Source organism: Tursiops truncatus, chromosome 11, assembly GCF_011762595.2.
Source record: "Tursiops truncatus isolate mTurTru1 chromosome 11, mTurTru1.mat.Y, whole genome shotgun sequence".
Lineage (NCBI taxonomy): Eukaryota > Metazoa > Chordata > Mammalia > Artiodactyla > Delphinidae > Tursiops > Tursiops truncatus.
In genome coordinates this window covers 77,303,282-77,323,020 of record NC_047044.1, presented here as the reverse complement: position 1 = coordinate 77,323,020, position 19,739 = coordinate 77,303,282, and the positions used below count along the sequence as shown (strand labels likewise).

At 38.5% G+C, this 19,739-nt stretch overlaps 1 protein-coding gene across 4 annotated transcripts in view; it reads right to left on the bottom strand.

The window, feature by feature from the left end:
- Window positions 1–12,240: 12,240 nt before the first annotated feature.
- The window catches only part of IPO8 (importin 8), a 70,618-nt gene continuing 63,119 nt past the window's right edge, over window positions 12,241–19,739 (bottom strand). For 3 of the 4 annotated variants that reach the window (XM_019935741.3, XM_019935756.3, XM_019935749.3), the window contains 3 exons: window positions 17,874–18,077; window positions 15,324–15,440; window positions 12,241–14,237 (listed from right to left, as the gene is read on the bottom strand). In XM_019935741.3, coding sequence (XP_019791300.1) covers window positions 14,140–14,237; window positions 15,324–15,440; window positions 17,874–18,077 — 419 coding nt within the window. In that variant the 3' untranslated portion in view covers window positions 12,241–14,139. The remainder of the gene's footprint in view (window positions 14,238–15,323; window positions 15,441–17,873; window positions 18,078–19,739) is intronic. The other variant, XM_073788877.1, reaches the window with a different exon arrangement.

Here is a 19,739-nt window from a genome sequence, read left to right as displayed (position 1 = left end):
TTAGGATATCTGAAACCAAGCTCTTGAAGACTTCCTGATATTTTTGCTGCTAAATAGGTTTGTTTGTTCTTTTTCCAAAGCACAAGACTTGCAGAGCTGACCCTGTCATCTGGTGGATGGTGATGCATTCAGCACTAGAAATGCCATGAGTTTGGAATGGATAACTGACACACGATGAGGTTCCTAATCCAGTCACTTATGCCTTTTCTGTTAAAATGTGTATTAGCTAGATACACAGTATAACGTATATAACAAGACTTAGAATTACATGATACCGCTTTATCAATTGAAACTTGACTTGCTCTTGGTTTACAAACTTAAAATGAAAATTTTCTGAGACTATCACAGGCTCTCAAACTATGTTTTACATCAAAAACCCATCTGTCCACTTTTATGTGATTGCTTATCTAATCAGAGAAAGAAATCTTTTTTTTTCTATCCTACTCATTAGTCCAAAGCATCATCTCCACTTGCATCTTCTATTGTGTTTGCAAAATTCCATTGCCTTCTCTCTTTCTTTGCATCTCGTTTTTTTCCCAAGATTAATTGAAGAAAATCACCAAGAAACTATAATACTTTCATGTTTGATGTAGGTCCTATTAAGGGGTTTTCCCAAACTTGCTCAAAATTCAACTTAGACATGTGACCAACCTCCTGTAACATCACACCGATCCCCAACCCCTTGAATGTTGTGCACTGAAGTGAACAAAACAACAGACATAACATCTGACTGAAACTCTGGGCCAACTTTGTTTTTGTCTTGTCTTTCTTCTGAACACTAAATAGATTTTGAAAATACGCTAAAATTTTTTTAACATACTTGGAGGCTATTTGGTATAAATATGGTGGTCGCTTAATGAATCTTCCCATGACTTCTCTTGAAAACCACAGGAAAAAAACACAGTTTTTGGTTTTTTGGTTTTTTTGCGGTACGCAGGCCTCTCACTGCTGTGGCCTCTCCCGTTGCCGAGCACAGGCTCCGGACGCGCAGGCTCAGCGGCCATGGCTCACAGGCCCAGCCGCTCCGCGGCATGTGGGATCTTCCCGGACCAGGGCACGAACCCGCGTCCCCTGCACTGGCAGACGGACTCTCAACCACTGTGCCACCAGGGAAGCCCAAAAAAAACCACAGAGTTTTTAAAGCCACAAACTCAGTTTTCATGAAACTGGGAAACAGAAAACCCACTAAGTCTAAATTGAAATGGAAGTGTTTTAAAAAGCTGCTGAGCAGAAGGCAGAAATGAGAGAGCACAGGAGAGCACAGAGGGATGTAGCAGCAATAGACCTCAGAAATCACCAGTGAAAGGGGAGGACCTCACCTGAATGAGACCTGCTGTGGACAGGACTGACTTTGAATAGTTTTCAAGTGCTGGGGAAGAGAGAGAGGGAAAGAGGGAAGGTGCCCAGAGGTATCAAGAGTAGCAAATATCAAAAGCAGCAGCCAAAATGAAGGGATCACCTTCTCAGGTAGGTACAGCATTGGGTGAAGCAACCAGGGGAGCACAAAAACAGGCTGAAGACACCATACTGAACCAGGTGAAGTTCAGAGGGGCATACACAGAGGTGCCGTTTTTAAAGAGAAAAAGGCAGGGGGAGGGGGGCAGAAAAAAAGATTTGAAATAGAAATGACTGATAATTTCCCACATTTGATGAAAAACATTAATCTACACAGCCAAGAAGCTCAACAAACCCTAAGTAGGATAAATTCAAACAGATCCATACCTAAACACATCATAATCAAACTAAGGACATAAAGAAATTTTTCAACGTAGCAAGAGAAAAGCAATCCACCACAAAGGATCCTCAATAAGATTAACAGCTGAGTTCATCAGAAACAATGGAGGCCAGAAGAGAGTGGGATGATAAAGTGCTCAAAGAAAAGAAAAAGCCAACTAAAAAGTATATATCCAGCAAAACTATCCAAAAATGAAGGTGAAATAAAGACATACCGAGATTTTTAAAAGACTGAGAAAAATTGTTGCTAGCAGATCTGCCCCTACAATAAATTCTAAAAGAAATCCTTCTGGCTGGAAAAAAAAATGAAACTAGACCTTGAATTCACATGAATAAATTAAGAACACAGTAAAGATAATTACATAGTGGGTTAGTTTCACATAGTGGGTTAGTTTCCTATGGCTGCAGTAACAGATTACCAAAGACTTAGTGGCCTAAAACAAGGCATATATACTATCTCATGAAGTTTAGAAGTCCATAACATATCTCACTGAGCTGAAATCAAGGTGTCAGCAGGTCTGCATTCTTTTCTGGTAGTTCTAGGGGAAAATCCACTGAATTCCCTCTTTCAGCTTCTATGATTTCCCTGCATTCCTTGACTTGTGGTCCTCTTCCTACATCTTCAAAGTCAGAAATGGTGGGTTGAGTCCTTCCCCTATCACTCTGATCTTCTCTTCTGCTTCCCTCTTCCACTTTTAAAAACATTGTGATTACATTGTATCCACCTGGCTAATCCAAGATAGCCTCCCCTGTCTTAAAGCCAGCTGCTGAGCAGTCTTAATGCTATCTGGAAACTTAATTCTCCTTTGTCATGTAAACATAATCACAGGTTTTGAAGATTAGGACATGAACATCTTTGGGGAACCATTATTCTGTCTACCACACATAGGTAAATGTATAACACAACATAAATGTATTTTTTACTTATTTCTTCTCTTAACTGATTTAAAAGACAACTGTATAAAATAATAATGATACTGTTATATTGATGTACTTCTAATAAAGATGTAATCACTATGACGATAGTAAAATAATACACAATAACAATGCAAGGGAGGAGGGAGCAAAGGGAGCTATATTGAAGCAAAATGTATATATGTATGTATGTGTGTGTGTATATGTAGATATACATATATGTTTATATACCATTGGAATTAAGTTAGTATTATTCTAAATGGTACACCAGAATATCTATTTAACAAAAGAGAAGGTGATAAAGGAGGACTGAGAAAACACATGAGACGTGGAGAAAAGAGTCTTTCACTATACCAACAAAGGAGATAACCCTTGCGCCTGCTTACCTACACTTCCCTGATCACCTGCCAGTAGCTAGTTCAGGAAAATATAAACTACAAAAATAACTGATATAGTGTCTATAAAAATTCTGTACAATAAGAAAATGTGGGAAAGCACAGCAAAACTTTCCTATAAATAAGAAAATCCACCAGAAAGACTTGTCACAGACCAGATAAGAACTGTTTTCAAATAAAATCACAACTATGAAGGAAGAGAGCAAAGCAGAAATAGAAGAACTAAGAGAAGAAAGGAAGAGACAACAGATGTTGATGGCATGATCAATAACAGGAAGAAGAGAAAGAGGAGCTGTCAGGACTCAGGAAAGAAAACCAAAATCAAATATAAAGAATAAATTATTAAAAAGCACAAAGGAAAATAGATATTATGGAAAGCACAGTAAGAGATAGGCAGGAAAGAAGTGGAGAAAGCAAGCAAAATTAAACCAAAATAGAGAAAGAAATCAAAGGGATTCGAGACAAAATTATAGATATAGAAGACAAGTAAATTATATCCCACACATGCACAGAGTTCAAAAGAAGAAAGACAAAACAGTGGAATAGAATACGTATTTGAAAATATAATTATAGAAAATAGTCCTGAAATACATGATCTAAGCCTACCTATTGAAAAGGCACACTGTATATCAGGGAAATTTGATCCAGCTCCAACAAAACAGACATGTATTAGTAAAGCCATTGTCTTTAAACAGGCAGAAAATCATTTGGAAATCCAAGCAAAATGATTATATCATTTGAAAAAGAAATCAGGATGATGGCAGACGTCAGATTACTCAAAAGCAACATTCAATGTCAGAAGATAGTTTCAACACTTATACTCAAGGACAGTATGAACCAGCCAAGTTTTACTTCTAATATAAAGTTTCAATCTAAGATGTATAAAATTAGTCAGAATTCTTGGTTTATGACATATCTGCATTCTTAGTCCATACATGTCCTCATTTATGTATCAATATTATATGTATTTTATTTATGGTAATTTTATGTTAATTATTGATTATTAAAATAAGCCATTATGTTAAATAATAACATAAATACCCATGAAACCAACATGAGAACTCAAACAATAACCTTCATCTACCTTTCCTATCCCATCCATTTAACTTACCCCACCAGAAGGAATCACCATCCTGACACTTTTTTATTATTCCCTTGAACACATATAGTATTGTCATATATGTGTTCATAAATAAAAACTGCTTAGTTTTCGTTGTTTCAGCCTTACACAGAGGGCATCATATTTATGTAATCTTCTGACACTTCATTTTGTCACACATTATTAGCATATGTCATTGAATATAAGGTCCCATCAAATGTAAGATACAGCATTATTTTACGTAATAAAATAAGAAAAAATAATATCTTCTAATTAAATGATGACATGCCATCAATTGTAAGATATATCACAATTTTACAAATATTAAAATGACAAAGATGAGAATTAGTAAAATACAGCACATTGCTAAGATTTTGTCTATACTATTGAGTGTAACTATAGATTATTAATTTTGACTGGTGTATAAAGTTTAATTTGAGGAATATACCTTGATTTACTTATCTATCTGTTTTTTGGTGGTCATTCAGATTTTACTATTATAAACAGTGCTGTTATGAACAGCCCTCTATGTGACTCCTGGTATACCTGTGCATGAGTTGTCCCTGAATAGACATGAAATTTCTGAGTCCTAGAGTAGTGAATGTTTATGAGTTGTGGCAAACCTGCTTTCCAGTGGTTGTACCAATTTATACTCTTGCCAGAAATAGAGCTTTTAGTCACATTCCTTCCAACAGTTAATACTACCAAATTGCTTTGAACATTCCAGAATTCAGGGAATAATGTTTGTGTGAGCTCTTCTCAAGGAAACTACTAGAGGAAAAACTGTAACCAGTCAAGGGATGACTGAGGAAGCCTCAGTAAAAAGACTTCTCATGGGCAGCAAATATATCTACCCATAGATATAAGATCAAAAAAAGAGAAAAATAAGGGTGACAGAATAGAATACATGTGGTATGTGATCTGACAACTTAAAAAAGATAACCTAAAAAAATGGAAAGATAAGAAGGAAAGTTGAAAAAAGAATAAGCTCACTGACTGCTTCATCTATAATACTGAGAAACCAAGAGACATTTTAAGTTGAAAAATTAAGTTTTAGAAGTAAAACATACTTGACAGTACAAAAGTCAGCACTAAGAAAGATAACATTATTTACCAAAATTGTGGGATGGAGGGCAAGGGATGAAGGGAAAGAAGAGAATACAAGCAATTTTAATGCTGCTTATATCAGGAAAATTCTAGATATTATTCTAAAGAAAAAAGAGAATAAAGGTATTAAAGATATAATTATGTAGTCACTATCAGAAAGAAAGAGACTACATAGAACAGACTTTGAAAATGTTACACAGGGACTTCCCTGGTGGTCCAGTGGCTAAGACTCTGTGCTCCCAATGCCAGGGGCCCGGGTTCGATCCCTGGTCAGGTAACTAGATCCCACATGCCACAACAAAGACCCAGCTCAGCCAAATAAATAAATAAATATAAAAAATAAAAAAGGAGGAGCTGTGCATTTAAAAACAATAATAAAATGTTACACATATCATAGATCTAAAATTAACCAATAAATGTAGGTTTAGTTTACCTAATAAAAGAAAAAGATTGATTTTCAGATTGACTCACAAATCTAGGTCACAAACCCAATTCCTAGGCTATATACGAGTAACACTGAAAACAAAATTATTCAGAAAAGTTAAAAATAAAAAGATGAACAAAGACATACCAGGAAAAAGCAAAACAAAAAGAAAGTGGCTGTTGTAATAAAATATTAGAGAAGGTAGAAATCAGGCCAAAAAGCAATAATAAAGGCACTTTTATAGTGTCAAAGCATACAAACCAAAATGAAGACGTAACAGCTCTGAATACCTCTGTACTAAACAATGGAGCAACAATATTGATAAAAGCAGAAATTATAGAGGCACAAGGAGAAACAGGTGCAAACAGTAGTGGAAGACTTTACTTCATTTCTCTCAGTCCAGGTCAGATCAAATGGACAAAAAAAAAGGTATATTTCTGCTTCTGGATATGATGGAATTCATGGCAGGAAAATGCTCCCACTGAGAGCTACAAAATCCAGATAAACTTTTTAAGTCATGTTTAGTAAGGTATCAGAGAGCTGCAAAAGCAAACTACTGGAGGGACTAAAATTCCAGAGGTTGAGAGACAGAACATTTGTAAAGTTGCTGAGAATTGGCAGTTGACTATTCCAAGAGGTATTTGCCAGTTCTGAGCATGGGCTGAAGACTGAGGATCTAGGCTAGGTCCAGACAGAAGGTCTCTGCTGGGGAGACAGAAACAGCTTTGGGTGGGCATTCAGGACTGGAATGCCAAAGTTGGAGACCTAACATCTGGTCTCCCCCATCAAGGCACTCAGCTAATTCTAAAGATGTGCATGGTGGGAGATGAGAGAGCTAAGCTGAAAACCACTGAAAAGCAGGGCAGAAATTCCCATAGTTCTTGGCACTAAGGAGACCCAGACCTACTGATCTCTTAACTGAAACTCTGAAGGGCCAAGCCCTAGGTACAGGGCAAACAAGCAGTAGACTGAATCTTACCCAAACTGCAATCTAACCTCAACCCAGACCAGTCTCTGATTGTATTACAATGAGTTCCCCCTTCTTCCACTCTGTTATCTTAAAGAAAATTTTGAACTTTCTCCATTGAAAGTCATCATCATATGGAGGCTCTTTTTTCTTTTTCTTTTTTTTTTTTTTGGCCTTGCAGGATCTTAGTTCCCTGACCAGGGATCAAACTGTGCCCCTTGCAGTGGAAGCATGGAGTCCTAACCACTGGACCGCCAGGGAATTCCCGGGCCTCTATTTTTTTTTTTTTTACACAATTTCCAGTATTAAATAAGAATTACTCAGCATGCAAAGATAAGAACCATATGACTAATTATCAAGAGAAACAAACAAATACACAGAGGGGCTAGGGAAGGAAAAGATCTATACAGAGTTTTCCCTAAGTGCATCTTAGAACTAGGAGCAGAGGAAACAGCCAAGCTCCCCCATCCTGACCTCCCAGCTGCCATCCTGCAACCATATGAATTTCCTGGAGTTCTCGCAACTTTTAGCTTCCCCCCCTCTGTCAGGGGCAAGGACCACTTGCCCTTCAAAATTCCTTTTTCTCTTCATAGCCTAGCAGAAGGGGGGGGAAATTATATTCACAACAAGAGACAATAGAGGTTTAAGAACATAAAAACCTAATCAAAAATCACAGTTATGGCCACCTCCACCCCCAGAACCAGTCAGCAGTTTCTCAGTTAACTACTTTCAAAATTTCAACTTGTTTTTGCTCCTTAAAGAGGCATTTACTAAGTGTCTTGTCTTTTAGCTCCTCTATGATTGTAGTTTCCTAAAATTTTTATAGCATGATATGAGGCACAGCTGTACTATTTTTCAAGAACCATATTACCTTTGAAGAATATAGCATTTTTGCAAATAGAAAACAACATAACTTGGTTTTTAAAATGAAGTATAAAATAATTTCTACATAGTTCCCTCTTTTTCCTTTCTGTTTCTAATTCTGAATTACAAGGTAAAAAAAAATTTTTTTTAACTAAGAAGAGAGACAATTCTCCTTTTATAAAATATCAGACTCATGTTATGAGGACAAAATTTCCCAAGGCAGCCAGGCCTCCCTCTACCCTGTTCTACAGATAAAGAAACTCCTAACAGGCCAGTGTGAAAATCAGGAGCTAAATGCAGAGACTCAGATTTTCTAAACTTACGTTGTGTAAAAAATTACCCTTCTCCTGCCTGAGCAACTTTGGCTATCAATTAATTAGTAATATCTAACAATAATAATAATACTTACAACAATAAATATTCTGTAAAACAGAAATTCTTGTGTTAATGGCTAAGTCCATTAACAAATGGGGAATGTGAAACTGTTCTTTGATGAGATATTACTATGACACTTTGGCATAATTTCTAAAACCAAAAATATAGTCATTTACTGTTCCTCCTTTTACTTTGATTTTCAAAAAAATCAAAACAGAAATTGGCAGTTTTCTGAGAGTCCCAGGCCACAAAGTTCATCTGCAATTTTGGAAACAAAAATAAAGATAACCAAACGATTGGTATTTCCAAGTTGTTCTTGAACTGCTATCAAGCTTTCAGCTTCCAAAGGAAGAAACACTTCTAATACTTTTGTTCCCTAAAATATTAAAAATTTTAAAATCCAAGTCATCCTGCAGCAGTTCTTCTAGCAGGCTCATTTCATGAGTTCGGTAGAGCTGACCCACTGAGTCAGTGTAACTCAAGATAATGCCTGAATATGTCAAAAAATAATTCAGCCATGGTTTCAAATGTGCTTTATGACAATTAAAATATAGCCTATAAATTACACCATGCCTTTTCATTTATAGAAAGTTTTGCATGTTAAAAAATAAAGCTGACTAAAAATTAAGATAAATGGTAATACTTGAGAACAAATGCCTCACGTCTATAAACACGATGTAAACTGAATCTGAGCTACAGATTTTGTCATATCTGTTTTTAAATATAGCTTAGTTTGAAAGTAGAAAATCTAGACTATTTTAGGGAAATTTGGGTATCATAGGCAGTCTTCAGTTTCAACCTATTGTAGAATCTTGGGGTGGGGAGAAATCTTGGAGATTACCTAGTTCTGCCTCATATCAGATGTCAGCATTCTATTTCCTGCCAATCCAGGGTATATTATTTATTCATAGTACAAAGTATAGGAGAGTTTTTGTAAAGTGTGTTAGTTACCTACAGCACCATAACAAACTGTCACCAGACTTAGCAGCTAAAAACAACAACTGTTTATTGTCTCACGGTTTCTGAGAGTCAGGAATCCAGGAGTAGCTTACTTGGATGATTATGATTTAGGGTCCCTCATGAGGTTATAGTCAAGCTGCCAGCTACGCCTGTGGCATCGGAAAACTTGACAAATTTGAAGCATCTGCTTCCTAATTAACGCATGTGTCTCCTGGCAGGAGGCTTCAGTTCCTCACCATGTGGTCCTCACCGTTGGGCTGCTCATGACATGGTTCCCACCAGAGCACATGGAGAAAGGAGGAGAGAGAGAGAAAACACACCCAAGATGTAAGTCATAGATTTTCATAACTTAATCTTGGAAGTGACGTACCGTAACTCCTACATGCCATTGTTCTCACAGTCCAACCATGGGACAGTGTGAGAAAGAACAACCCAAGGGATATCAAAGTTCATTGGGGGTCATCATGCAGGCTGGCTACCACAAGCAAAGAAGAATCCAACTGGAGTCACACAACTCTAGATCCAAAGTTTAGGCTGTACCATATTCTTCAAATCTTGGTTGAAAAGAGAGGTTGAAGGCCTGTCAGAAGCAGGCACAATGAGAAAGTAAATAATCTGCTTATTTAACTTGTCTCTACCTTCAGAGAATCTCTGGCGATAGTGCCCAACCACAACCCCATGAAGGGGCTGGCCAGAGGGAGTGGCCTGGAGCACCCGCTGTAAGGAGGGCTGAAACCTCACCGGGACACACGGGAAACATGGTTCCAGGCAATGAACCTTTCCAAATACAACTCCTGCTTTAACTAGGAAATGAACACTAGTCTTGTTCCCACCAACGTAGACAACACCCTCATGAAAAAATAAATACTTCTTGCTGGCATCTACCAATGTCGAACATTCTAATTTATGTGAAAATGCCCCCAATCCTGGCACCACCTAGCTGAGGGTTGTCCGACGTCAGCAGCTGCAGGGAGCTAAAAATTAGGAAATTGAATTTGTAGTTTTGGTTACTGGGAATGACCAATATTAGGTTATCTGGCTTGGAAAACTGTAATAAATGCATAAAGTTTCTTATTTTGAAAATAGAAGTATATGATTTTTATTAATAAAAAATCAGTTTCTCCCCAACTCCACCAAATAAATAGAGCAAATACTTAAAGTATTTAAATAAAGTACTTAAATACTTAAAGGGGAGATCAAATTATTGGCCTCCTTTAAATATTTGTTCGGAGCTTCCCTGGTGGCGCAGTGGTTGAGAGTCTGCCTGCCGATGCAGGGGACACGGGTTCGTGCCCCGGTCCGGAAAGATCCCACATGCCGTGGAGCAGCTGGGCCCGTGAGCCATGGCCGCTGAGCCTGTGCATCCAGAGCCTGTGCTCCGCAACGGGAGAGGCCACAACAGTGAGAGGCCCGTGTACAGCAAAAAAACAATTAAAAAAAAAAATATTTGTTTGACTGTAGCCAGGAAAGTAAATAATTAGATTTTAGGTGGGATATATTGAGTCCTCCTGAATTCTCCAATGTAGTTATTACCAGAGTCTTCTTTGGGGGGCCCTGGTACCAATGATAAACCCACTGTAAGCAAAACACTCTGCTAGGTGCTGGGGTTTCAGGAGTGAGGAAGACACAGATTTGGCTCTAACAGCTTATATTGCACATTATTTGATTATAAGTGGGATACATGATTCAAAGTTGACTTAGGGGCCCTTGGACCAGAAAAGCTTCCATAAGGAAGTAATATTTATGTTCCATGAAGAGGAATTTATCAGGTAAAGGACAGAAGGGAAGAGGAGAAAAGAGCATCAGTGAGCCTGGAGGGAGAAGAACCCAGTGAATTGGAGGAAGAAGGCAGTGAGAAAAGGATGAGAGAGTTGAGGTAGAGCCAATCACTCAGGGGCTTTGGGACCACGTTAATGATTTTATCTGCATCCTAAGAGCCGCTGAGAGGTCTTAATCTCTCAGGTTAGTGATACAACCAAGATTTGCATTTTGAAAAATCATTCTATCTTGTGACTAGGTAAGGGCAGGGAGGTGGGCATAAGAGCGGAGTTAAGGGGTGAGGGTCAAGCTGCAGCAGGAGAGAATGACTGCAAAGGGGGAGAAGTGAGGGGACTGTCCTCACTCACTAGGCAGTGAGAATGGTGTGTCACTCTTAACTAAGAGCTCTGTGGGGGACACAGGTGCCCAGGAGGCCTTGCTGGGTAGTTCTCATCCTCCCCAGGTTTTCCCTTCATGCCCAAGGAAGTCTTTTGGAAAAAAAGTCTCCATGAGGTTACTCCTGCCTGAGTTGCTCTCAGCTCCAGGCATATTCCGAACACTCTGGGAAGCCGCCAACTGCTAGCTCTTGAGAGGCCCCCATGTACTTGTGAAATCTTTTTTTCAAATTAGGTGATCTCCAAGGTGAACTTCCCCTCAGGTACCCTGCAGGGAGCATGTGCATTCGCTCACCTCCCCACTTGAGGTCAGAGCCTTGTACACCTCTCCTCCCTCTGCCAGCACTGCTGTCTGCCCCAGACTCTCCTGCTGCCCAGCCACTCAAAGTTCTGTTGCATACACACCTCTACAGGATCAGCCACAGTTGCGCCGTTTATGCTTCTTCCTAAAAACATAGTCCAACCTTTTTTCATTGATTTTGTGGCCTTACTCACAAGTGGGCTGTCTGAGAAGTTTCCAACCCACTTGTACACTGATCTCAATGGAGAGAGTGAAACGGGGACAGGAAGGCTTACCATTTAAGGCTTATCTGAAATGATTTTTTTTTATAGATAAAACACATGCATACACACATGTATACATACATACAAATGCTGGTGGTCTCTGATCACATGGCCAAGTTTTCCTTGATTTCCTCCATAAATTTATTACAATTTTCAGTCTCCCCTGCTGAATAGAAAACTGGACTGTAATTCACACTATTAAATAAATGACATAATTTCATTGTTTTCTTTCTTTAGAATTTTCACTGATTAACAATTTACTGGTTCAGTGTGGTCTTAACATAAATTAGAGGTGGGAAGGAGGAGCTTATTGTCATGCTGGGTAAACATTTGAGAATCAAAAGGCCAGCGCTTACCATTCCACTCCTAATTTGATGGCAGCCCATCAGAAAATGGCTCCACCTCAGGCATTTTTTCCTTTCCTTCAAGGTCCTGATGTGGTTGAATGACCTTGCTTTTTCAGAGCTTCTGCAGCTCTTATTTGGACACCTTGGTTGGGGGCTCTAGCCCCCAACCACTCCCCAGTCTTTAGCTGTTCCTGATGAGCCCTTGCTACCCTCCCAGACCTATGGTCACCTTGCTCCAGGTCCCCAGGAGTCAGGAAAACACACACTGATGGGTTTTTATCACCTGCTTTAGCACCTCCACATTTCAGAAAACATTTCACACAGAGGAGTTCAAGATCCTGGGAATCAGTCCGCATTTTATTTTACAGTACATTCATATGAGTTCCTGCCTTTCCAAGGTAATCATATCACATTCAGGTTAGCACTGCTGGTAACAAAACTGTACAACTACCCTGGCTTCAAAAACAAGATAGGATGATACACATTAACACTTCTTTCCCTTTAATACTGCAGAAGACAATACATCACAAAAATAAAATCACATGCCTTTTACAGTCCAGTGTGAAGGCATGTTACTTATGTTAAAATTAAACCATCTGGGACATGAGGAGAAAAAGAAGAGCTTCAAAGCTTACGATGTCTACAGTCTCCCCCATGCCATCTTTCTCTTCTAACCGCCAGCTGGCACATTCAGCATCAATGCCTTGGGAAGAGGGGGCAGAAGAAAGCAGGGGATCATTTAACTCTGAAACTCATGGCTTCTTGGGCTACTTCTGTAAAAAACTACTTAAATAACCTAAAATTCTAAAAAGAATTCATATTAACAAGGGATGGTAATATAGAAAGCACCTGGAGAAAATTCCTCCAGTGACTGATGGAAAATATAAGCCGCAAACATTTCACAAAAATGGACAACTGCATCATATCCAGAAATATATTAAATTCTGAAAATTCACTTTTGCTTTACTGAATGAAAACACTGTGACCCATGTTCTGGTGTTGAATCAGTTCAGAAAAACAGCTGTAACCTCCATCTGCGATATTTATCATGGGCTATCTTGCATCATTACCATGTCAGAGTGCAGCTGACTGATATCCCCAACCCTTGAAAAATATAAGAAGCCAAACTGAGCTATAATAAAAACTAGGACAGATTAGATAGGAGAAAATTCAGATGTGTGAGAAAGCAAGAAGTAAGATTTACTTGGGTCTTTTTCCTAGATAAAAAATATTGTTACAAAATGTTTTGGACCCGGGTCCAACACAGCTGGAATGATAAGTTACTGAAAATGCAAGCCCCCATCCAGAAAGACAGTGTGCTTATGTAGCACCTTTCTCATAGAAGTCCAATGTGCTTTAGTATAACTGTCAATTAACTGCATAATTAAGTGAATGATTCAGAATATACTTGGACTGATTGTTAATTCCAGTGATGAAAAGAGTCCCTGCCACTCGCTGCCAAGAAATTTTTGAGTCCTGAACTTACTAGGTTATGAATGAAATCGATATTCATATAGGCTGACTCAAAAGAAATACCACCCCTTCCAGGGCTGAAAAATATGATGGAAGAGAGAATAAGACACTTCTTAGGAAAGCCACATCTTTAGGAAAAAACACCTTATGAAAAACCAGAGCCAGTGCATATTGTACAACCCCTGAAGAAAACCCCCAGCAGCAGTGGAGAGCAAGGGGAGCAGTGATGATTTTGAAACCAGAGTGACTTGTAGCTAACGTCCTAACAGTAAATTCACATAGTGAAATGCAGAATAAGTCAACATATAGCCAAGGTTTACATTTATCTAGAAATATGTTTTATGCCTTAAAAAAAATTGCAATGCACTCCAAAAAAATTTTTTCAGATAATTCATGTACAACAGAAGGCACTGTTATTCGCATAAATCCATTGATTCTGCATGGCAAAACCTGAGACGTGCAATTCCATCCAATCCTCTAAAACCACCTTGGTCATTCATCCTTTGGAGCATATGCTTTGTCCTTTGCAGTCCAATGATTTTGTTGTTCTTTAATTTCATACATTACAGTAGCTGCTTAAAATATATATTTCAGGGTGAGAAAGGTCAAAGGGGATGCAGGGGTGGAGAAAGGTGATGCCGGACGCCAGGCAGTAACTGGCACAGCAGGTGGCACAAAGAGTAGCCCCCGCTCCCCTTGACCCTCTCCTTCCGGCTGACGTACCACGTAGTGATGACATTTGGTCGGTTAATCTTCCGTCTTTCAGTTGTTGGTAGGCATAGTCCCAAAGTTAAATGCAGAGAGGACTCCTTTGTTTTCAAAGGTGAAGCCTCCCTGTTGTTCAATCTTCTTCTTTGCCTCTAGCATTTGCCAAGAGAAAGGGGAGAAAAGAGAGGAGTATTTAAGGTGACAAAGTTGGAAATAACCTCAAAGGGGCCAGATTCTTTAGAGTTAGTACTGTGAAGGAATGTGAATCGTGGTATTAATTATTCTGCCCAATTGAACATTAGCCTTTAATAAACCCATGTCAGTAAGTACCATCGTCTTGGTGTCTGGGGATGTGGAACTAGCAGATATGGAACACACGGATACAGAGGGCCCACTGCACCACACCATTTTAACAGGGGACACAAGCATCCTCAGATTTTGGTATCCAAGGCAGGTCAGGGAAACAATCCCCCACACACAGATACCGAAGGAAGACTGTAGTTATATTTTCTATCTTGGAAAGACTATTTGCTAAAACTGAGCAAAATAAAAACAAGGCTCAAAGCTAGTGTCTATTGCTGAAAGGCCACACTGACTTCTCACATCAGGAGGGCCGATACAGAATCTGTACTTAAAGCCTAAATCCAAGCAGAAGAAGCTGGGTTCTAAACTCTAGATTCCTATTCCATGATGTTCCCCACTAAAATACTTTTGTAATTACAAAATCTTCCATTAATTTTCTAGGAGTGTTTTACACGTCTGTGTAAAACAATTTCTCCAGCTCAAAAACTGAAAATCAACAAGAATCACCAACACATAAAGCCCAACAAATAGAAATGGAGAGTATTTCAATTTCTAGGAATACAAGCGCCCTGCGAGAATTCATAAAATGCTTTTGACCCATCTGTTGTTTAGATGTTTAGGTGGGTGACCCAGCTGATTAACTCTCCCTCAGCAAGTTTCATCCCAACCTTTACATCTTACCTTTGGCTCCAAAATAGGATAAGGGTGTGAATAAGAACACCACTAAAGACACATTAACACATGGTGTTTCACAGAGCTAATATATCATGGATGATTAAAAAGATCATACAATAATGATAATTCCTTATTATCTTGAAAGGTTGGCCTCTAACAATTTTTAGAACAGTATTTAGGTGCCACCAGGCTCGTAAAATAAAAGCTGAATACGGGCACTCTGACACATGCACTCCGATCTAGAAATCATGCTGGCTGACCTGCTACCGTCCTTCGGTGCTCGGCCAGTGTGTACACCTCCTGTAGCGCCCTCCTCTGATCCTCACTGAGCGGTGCCATCAGCAGTTGGTACCAGGCAGCATCCCGATTCTGCACAGCTGTTGTATTTTGGGGGTGTGTTGAGGGAGAAGGAAAAATAAAGGAGTCCAATGACAATTATTATTTCAGAGGATAACTAATAACACAATCAGATTACAATGAAATGATCACAGACAATAGGTGATAAAACTTATTCCAACAAAGGACTACTCCTGAGTACTCACTTTAGTACTCGACCTACGTGGGGCTATAAAGGAAGGTTGGGACATCACAAATCTCTGTTTTGCCTAGTTCTCTGCTCCCTCCCCATCTCCTCTTCTTCCTGGGTTTTTACGAACTATGAATGCTGCCTAAAATCCAGATCTTGGGAAACACCTTACTCACTTGTTACCATTTTCCTCAGGAATTCTCATGCTACCTGCTCCTTCAGCATTACCTCTATGCCAAAAACACAAATTTGTACCTTTAGGCAAAACTGTTCCCTAAGCCTCCTGGTCTTTTACTTTGGATAGCTCACCTCAAACTCAGTACAATTGTAACCAAATTTAACATTTTACCTCCCAAACCCTCCTTATCTCCCATTTCCATCACTAGTTCTATCAGTCTCCTAGTCAACCACTGTAAATGCCTAACATCTTTAATCATGCTCTCTCCACATCCAATTCTGTGCTGCTTTCTTGATGTCTTTCACTGATACGCTTTGTCCCATCAAATGCCATCCTCCCACTCCAGGGCCCTATTACTCCTAAATCAATAAAGTAATTTCCTAACGCTTGGTTCCCGAGTCTAGCCTCCTTCAGTTCTTTTTGGACATCATCATCAGATAATATACCCCTGAAGGAAATTATCATATCCCCAAGGTCACCTCTTTACAGAAAAACATTCAAAAACACTCTAATGGGAAATGGGATAAAGACAATCTCAGTCCAGAATTCAAGATTGGGGGACTTCCCTGGCGGTCCAATGGTTAAGACCCCTGCTTCCATTGCAGGGGGCACAGGTTCAATTCCTGGTCAGGGAAATAAGATCCCGCATGCTGCACGGCCAAAAAGAAAAAGGAAAAAAAAACCCCACCAGATTTCAAGGCTGGTACAATTTTACTACTTCACAGAGACTTTAAGCAGTGGTCCCTATATGCTGACTGAGCCAAAGCTGGCTGCCTATCTCTTGAGGAGCACTTTCAAACCACTCAAGACCTAAGAGCTTCTTTGTTGCCTATGATGCACACCCAGGTCTGGAAGTAACTGCCTTAGAGCATACCCTCCACATTCCAGTCTCCACATTTACACTCTTATCTTCCTCATGCTTTGGAATATCATTCCCTGTACTCTCTACCTCTTGTTCCAGCTGAATTTCAATAAATCATAGAGGTGGTTCATTAATGGTATTTGTAACAACCAATACATTGGCATACTAAATAATGCCAATATATTACACTACCATTGCCTTGTTAGTAGCAATATTTTATACACAAGGATGTTCAATTTAATATTGCTTGTAAAAAAGAAAAACCCTGGAAATATCTTATATGTCCATCAGTGGAAATAAGCTAAATTATGGTATTACCAGAGAAATATGATGTAACTATAAAACAACCTATTTAGTGGGATTTTTTCATTATAATTTGTTTATAATAATTTTCTAAGTGCTTTCATTGGCTTATTATTTATTTTTAATTCTATAAGTTTTCCATTTATATCTTTCATTCTTCTACTGGGTTATTGGTCTTATTCATTTATAGAAGGCCTTTGTAATCTGTGGGTCTTAAGCCTATGACATGTACATGACAAATATTTTCTCCCAATCTTTGAGTTTCTAGTGTCCTTTGCTGTACAAATTGGTAAATTGCTTATGTAGTAAAAATTTACTCTCTATTGGACTCTGTTCATTCACATGGGGATTCTGAATTGCTAATAAGTTTATGCCCACAATTTTTAATTTTTTTTTTTTTTTTTTTTTTGCAGTACGCGGGCTTCTCACTGTTGTGGCCTCTCCCGTTGCGAAGCACAGGCTCCGGACGTGCAGGCCCAGCGGCCATGGCCCACGGGCCCAGCCGCTCCGCGGCATGTGGGATCCTCCCAGACCGGGGCACGAACCCGTGTCCCCTGCATCGGCAGGCGGACTCCCAACCACTGCGCCACCAGGGAAGCCCCAATATGGCCACAATTTTTAAGCAACATATGTGAGATACTTCATTCTGCAATTCATATCTAGAGGATGAACAATATATGCAGATACTCTTGCCTGTAATTACTTTTGTGAGGATACCCTGCAGCCTCACCCTGCCACTTTACAACGATTAAGGTTGCTGGGATTGGGTGATGGATGTTATACTATTTGCTCTCATTTTGTGTATGTTTGGGGATTTCTATAATTAAAAATAAATTAAAAATTTAAAGGGAATCTAAACCAATTTGGGGGAAGATCCCAAAACAACTTCTAATAGATGGAAATGAAAAACATATCTGAAGATTCAGGGAGTAACAACATACTCAGCAGGGCTTGTGTAAAAAATTGATATTCATCCACACTATTGTCAAGGTCCAGTGGAGTGCTGAATCCCTCAAGGGCAGTTTCTTCCAATACTTCTTCATCCCAGTCATCATCATCTTCCTCCTCATCTTCACCTCTTCCATTATTTGACTGCATTGCTTGAGCAGTTACATTCGTCTCCTCTTCATCACTTGAAATCTCTTCTGTGAATCCATTATTTATTTAAAAGGAATCAAACACATAAGGACAAAATATAAATTCCATAAAGAAAATAAAAATAATAAATGACATTCCAGAAATGGAAAAATGACCAAATAATTTTATGTAAAATTATAAAAATAAACCTTATCTTTACTGTAGTTGCTAAACTGAAAATGACTTTATCCTCCTCACTCAAAACAATTTCTATCTCTAAAGATGAACATTATTACTGTTTCACTATGGCTGCTCCACATCCATTAATATATACTATTTAGCCACAGATTCCCAAATTAACTTTTTTGTCAAAAAAGACATAAAATGATTATGTATTCAGTGCATGTGTTTTAAATAACAATGACCTACCACTGAGAATTTGAGTCTCTTAGCAATTAACTAAGTTGATTATGAACTGCTCGGAAATGCTCAAATGAAGAGGTCATTTCTGCTAATAGAAACAGAAAAATATAGAAATACAGAGGAAAAATAATTAGCTATATGTGGGTTAAAAAAATTGAAAGCTGAATTGTATATCCCCATAGATTCAGTTTCTATTTTCAGGGCTGGTCTGTTCCAAGCAGTTAGTCCAGTATTATAAATAACCGGAAGACAGTAAATGCAGAACGAAATCAACCTAAGAGGAGAAACCTGTAGTAAACCCAAAACAGGCAATATTAATCTAAACCTAGTTCTATAAAACGCACCATACTGAAGCACCTGGATTCAACTGCAAGGTAGTTTTAGGGATAATGCAAGAAACCATAGTTTTGACCACATATATGGAAAAAAAAAATATATATATATATATATTATATGTAGAATAACAAAGACAGCAAGAGAAACCTTCACTGGTTAATCATCCTACACCTCAGTAGGAAATTCAACAAGAAAGTCTGGGAAATTACTAGAAAATTTCCCTCAAGTCATAATAATTATAACCCATTAGAGAGCAAAGCAAGAAATTATAAAGAATGCAACATACTGAAAAAAATTCTGTGATTGCCTGCATATATTTAGCAAAATAAACAATTACAAGAGACTCACTTCAGAGCTAAAGACACACACAGACTGAAAGTGAGGGGATGGAAAAATATATTTCATGCAATGGAAACAACAAGAAAGAAGGGGTAGCAATATGCATATCAGATAAAGTAGACTTTAAAACAAAGGCTATAACAAAAGACAAAAAAGGGCATTATATAATGATAAAAGGATCGATACAAGAAGAGAATATAACATTTGTTAACATATATGCATCTAAATATATAAAACAAATATTAACAGACATAAAGGGAGAAATTGACAATAATACAATAATAGGAGGAAACTTTAACCCACTTACATCACTGGACAGAAAAATCACATGGACCATCCAGACAGAAAAATCAATAAGGAAAGAGTAGTCTTAAATAACACATCAGACCAGCTGGACTTAACAGGTATCTACAGGACATTACATCCCAAAATGGCAGAATACACATTCTTTCAAGTGAACATGGAACATTCTCCAGGAGACAACACATGCTAGGCCACAAAACAAGTCTCAACAAATTTAAGGGGAAAGAAATTATATTAAGCATTTTTTCCGACCACAGCAGTATGAAACTAGAAATCAATTACAGGTAGAAAAATGGGAAAAACATAAACATATGGAGACTAAACAACAT